Below are 4107 nucleotides of genomic sequence, written 5' to 3' on the forward strand. Positions count from 1 at the left end.
TCAGCATCCCCACAACCTTAATAAGGAGAAGTGGATTTAATTTAAATAAATTGCATCTTTGTTTTTAATGTATTTTAACTGTAATAACCTTTATTCAAAATATTTCTTGTGGTACTGATTGGTTGCTGATAAACTCAGTGTTTCACAGGACAGGCACACACACTGGACACACAGCATTTTGTTAAAATTGTATTACGTTTTCAGAATAAGTGAGTCAAGCTAATGAAGCTTATTACCTGTCTTTTTTACAGGTTTGAACAGCAGGAGACACTCAGCATTTGACCACACTGAGGTGACCTATCTCAGTTTGTTTTTTCTCTATGTCATCTTTTAAAAATCTGTACGAGACTGGAAAGAAAATGGCATGGTCCTGGGTCATTTTGGCCCAGCGGTTTAAGTTTCCTGTGCTTTTTGTCATTTTTTGCATTACGTTAAGGTTAGATTTCCTACGTCACTCTGTTCAGTATTCTCCCTGTGTTGTTGCCTTCTGTGTCTCCCCCTGGGTGTCTGCATTTACATGGTTGTGTGAGTTCTTGTGACATCTTGTTTTCCCCAGCCTATCATGTCTGCCTCTCTCCCTCTAGTTTAGTTTATATTTTCCCAGTATAGTTTTGCATCGTTTTCCCTCGAGTCAGCAATGAAGCTGCATTATAAGTTCGCCCCCATGTGTTGCGAATCTTGGGTCCAATCTCCTGCCTGCCACAGAGCAATTCATGACAGAAAAGAAAAACAAAAAGTGATTTCATGGTTTACAAAAAGTTCATGATTTTCAATTTAAATTGGTAAATGCTGACCTAATAGGAAAATATTAAAACAATATTTCATTCCAGTTTCAATTATATTGAGGCGATCGTGGCTCAAGAGTTGGCAGTTTGTCTTGTAACCGGAAGGTTGCTGGTTTGAGCCCCGGCTTGGACAGTCTCGGTCGTTGTGTCCTTGGGCAAGACACTTCACCTACCGCCTCCTGGTCTGCCCCAGGGCAGCTGTGGCTACAACTGTAGCTTACCTTCACCAGTGCATGAATGAATAGTGGAATTGTAAAGCGGTTTGAGGGCCCGAAAAGCGCTATATAAATGAAATCCATTATTATATGATTCATTTAAATCTACTTTTTCACTTCTCTGTGTACTATAAATAGAACACACAGCTTCTGTTTCCATCCTGAAACTAAAAACCTGCTGTGCATCATCATCTTCTGCTTTAATATGTCATTGCTGTCATTGTGTTTCTGTCTTTGCTCCTCAATTTAGTCAGTTTGTTATTTTTATTTTCCCAGATTGGTCTCAGTGAAATCGATCGTCCAGTCTCCTCATGTGAAGACTCGACCTACCAAAGTCTCAATACAGCGAGCAGAGATCACGACCAAACCTACTCCACACTCAGACACAATAACCAGTTTTCAGACATGAACTCCTGTGAAGCTGAATGACTGCATGAGCATACCTGTTATTTTTCTCCCATTGCTTCCATCTTTTAACCCAGGATCGTGTCAAAACATGTAATAGACACGCTGGTCCACCGTGTACATTTGACACTTTGCCCCTTACAAAACATGAAATGGACACACATGCAGAAGTTGCAGTAACAGCAGAGGGAGATTTATTTCAAGCCAACATGAAAATAATCATCAGAAAGCCTTTGAATAAATGTTATTAACACATTTACATGTATATACATATTAGCCACCTAGCTTAACTGTTTCTGATGATAAAGGACGAATGTACTTTGTCCTCACTACCGACTTCATGGCTTTACATATATTACTCCCCCTGCTGGTAATGCAACTTCTGCATTCATGTCCATTTCATTTGTTGAAGAGGTAAAGCGTGCGATGGACACTGTCGACCGACGTGTCTGTTACACGTTTTGCCGTGATATCAGTTTGATCCTTTAGCCACAGTGTCAATGAATGACGTACATGGATCTACAGTCTGCCCAAGTCACCTATTAGAAGGTCTACTTTTTAATTAAAATAAAAGTCATTTCAAAGTTTCTAAACTATCTGGAATCACTCGTCTCATTCTTTGTTTAAAATATGTTGTCAGGACACATTTGTGTGTTAGGAAGAGTGTGGATTCCAAATGCAGAAAGACTTGAACTCAAAACACAGCGTTATTAGCTAGTAAATGGCAAACTTAACAACACATACAGATGAGTAAAACAGGAGCAAACAGACTGAAAACTAACACTGACAGACAGAAGGGAGAACACACAACATGAGGGGAGATCACAACAAGTGAGTGAAGGAAACTAAAGGCTTAAATACACAAGAGGTGATCAGGGAGATGGAACTCACAAGAACACAAGTGAACTAAATCTGACAAACAAGACAGAGGATGCAAAACTGAATGTACGCGCAGGAGACGTGGGACTAACAAAATAAAACAGGAAGGAACACACTGAGACTGAGACATGACATTTGGACTGGGGATAAACAGACATGGAGACATGACAGACTGGGGACACAAAAGGATGAAACACAGAGATGAATGTCTTGAGATATATTAACTAGAGAAGACAGGGAACAGAGATAGGCACAAAAATAAACAAAAACAAGAAACCAGAGGTAAAACGACACAGAGACACTGGAGACACAACACAGGGACGAAACAGACTGGACACAAAAGGACAAGAAATCAAGAAATATAAATAACAAACTCATAGACAACAGAGTGTAACATATTCAGGAAGTAGAAGCTAAATTAACTTGTAACTTTCAAAGATACATAATTACATAATTTCCTTAGGTACTAATAAAATACTCTCATTCTGATTCTGATGTAAATAAGTCCAGAATAAAACTGGAAATATTGAATCAAAGACTCGGGACCATGACAGGTGTAGGCTAATTTCTTTTTAATTGTCAGTATCTAGCTCTGTTCATTTCCATGTATCTGATGCTACTTTTTGAGTTTGCACCTACACCCTCAGCACACACTTCCAAATGTCTTGTTGTTTACAGCTTGGATAACTTTCTCAATATTGAAAAGATAAATGACGGGCCGGACATTTTCTGATGACAGCGAAAAGAATCAAACAATTAAGTCACTAGACAGGTGTACTTAATCATGTGGCAGGTGAGTGAACACAGCTTTGTATTAAACAGTTTTTATTTTGACAGGAAGCCCCTCAGTGATGAGCTTTCTGTCAGTGTCACTGCTCCTTTAGTAGGTGAGTTGCAGATGGATCTCACTGCTTTATACAATGAAACAGCAGCCAGTTAAATAAGATTAGTTAACTACAAACTCTGTTTTGGAAGAAAAAAAGTTTCAAGAAAATGTAAAACGAAACCATAAATAAATGGACAAAAAAACCCTGTAAAAGCAGAGGAATGTGGGTTTGAGGGAGGGACCACAACAAGAAGCGAAAGTTAGAAGTTCCTGGTTTGCAAACGGAGAAGAAAGAGAAGCAGCATTAACCATTAAGCCGTCAGAACCTGGAGATGAAACTCTGTCACATTTTGTTCTGCTTCATCTTCCTCTGTGAGTAAATTCTTCTTATTTCTTATTTATAAAGATGTTTGCAGGTTTTGCACTGCATCAGAAATAGTGCTGAAAGAAGAAGCTGAGGTTGTCTGTGAGTCAATGCCCACCACTGTTCTCACAGAGCAGATAAAAGCCTGCATTCAAACTGGTAAAGGTTTAACAGTCAACGGAAATGACAGAATTACAGCGTAGTTTGTTGAGATGAAGACATACTCCGCCTCCTCGAGTTGACAGGTGTGCCAAGGTAAGTATCCCCGTCAGAATTTGTTTCCCTTACGTCGGAGCATTCGGTGTGGACGGAGAGCGGATGCAATTGACTCCGCCTCCATTACATTACCGTTTAGTTTGTTGGATGATTTCAATAAACCAAGGATATTTTGACTGATAATTATTTGTATCCTTCTCTAACTGTACTGTATAAAGAGCTAAAACGTCCAAAATTTCAGAAATAATAAGTCATTGTTAGAGGTGTTTGTGATCTAAAAGCCCAGTGCGCGCTCCCGACGCAGGGGAAACAAATTCTGTCGGGGATACCGACCTTGACACGTCACCTGGTTAGCAGCTGCTTTCAGACCGACAGCAGCTCGTTTGTGTTCAGAGTGCTGCTTCCTTCTTTTCCAAA

General features: G+C 39.6%; 1 protein-coding gene across 3 annotated transcripts in view; it reads left to right on the forward strand.

Moving 5' to 3' along the window:
- The window catches only part of LOC102193430 (uncharacterized), a 40106-nt gene that overhangs the window by 31083 nt on the left and 4916 nt on the right, over positions 1–4107 (forward strand). Inside the window, exon 1 of one of the 3 annotated variants that reach the window (XM_005747966.1) lies at positions 3399–3482. The exons of the other annotated variants lie outside the window; for them this stretch is intronic. Within the exon in view, the coding sequence (XP_005748023.1) occupies positions 3443–3482 (40 nt within the window). The 5' untranslated portion in view covers positions 3399–3442. Of the gene's footprint in view, positions 1–3398; positions 3483–4107 lie in introns of those variants that run through there. 3 annotated transcript variants of the gene reach the window in all.

This window comes from Pundamilia nyererei, unplaced genomic scaffold (genome assembly GCF_000239375.1).
Source record: "Pundamilia nyererei isolate P.nyererei 1_Seehausen unplaced genomic scaffold, PunNye1.0 scaffold00210, whole genome shotgun sequence".
Taxonomy (NCBI): Eukaryota; Metazoa; Chordata; class Actinopteri; order Cichliformes; family Cichlidae; genus Pundamilia; species Pundamilia nyererei.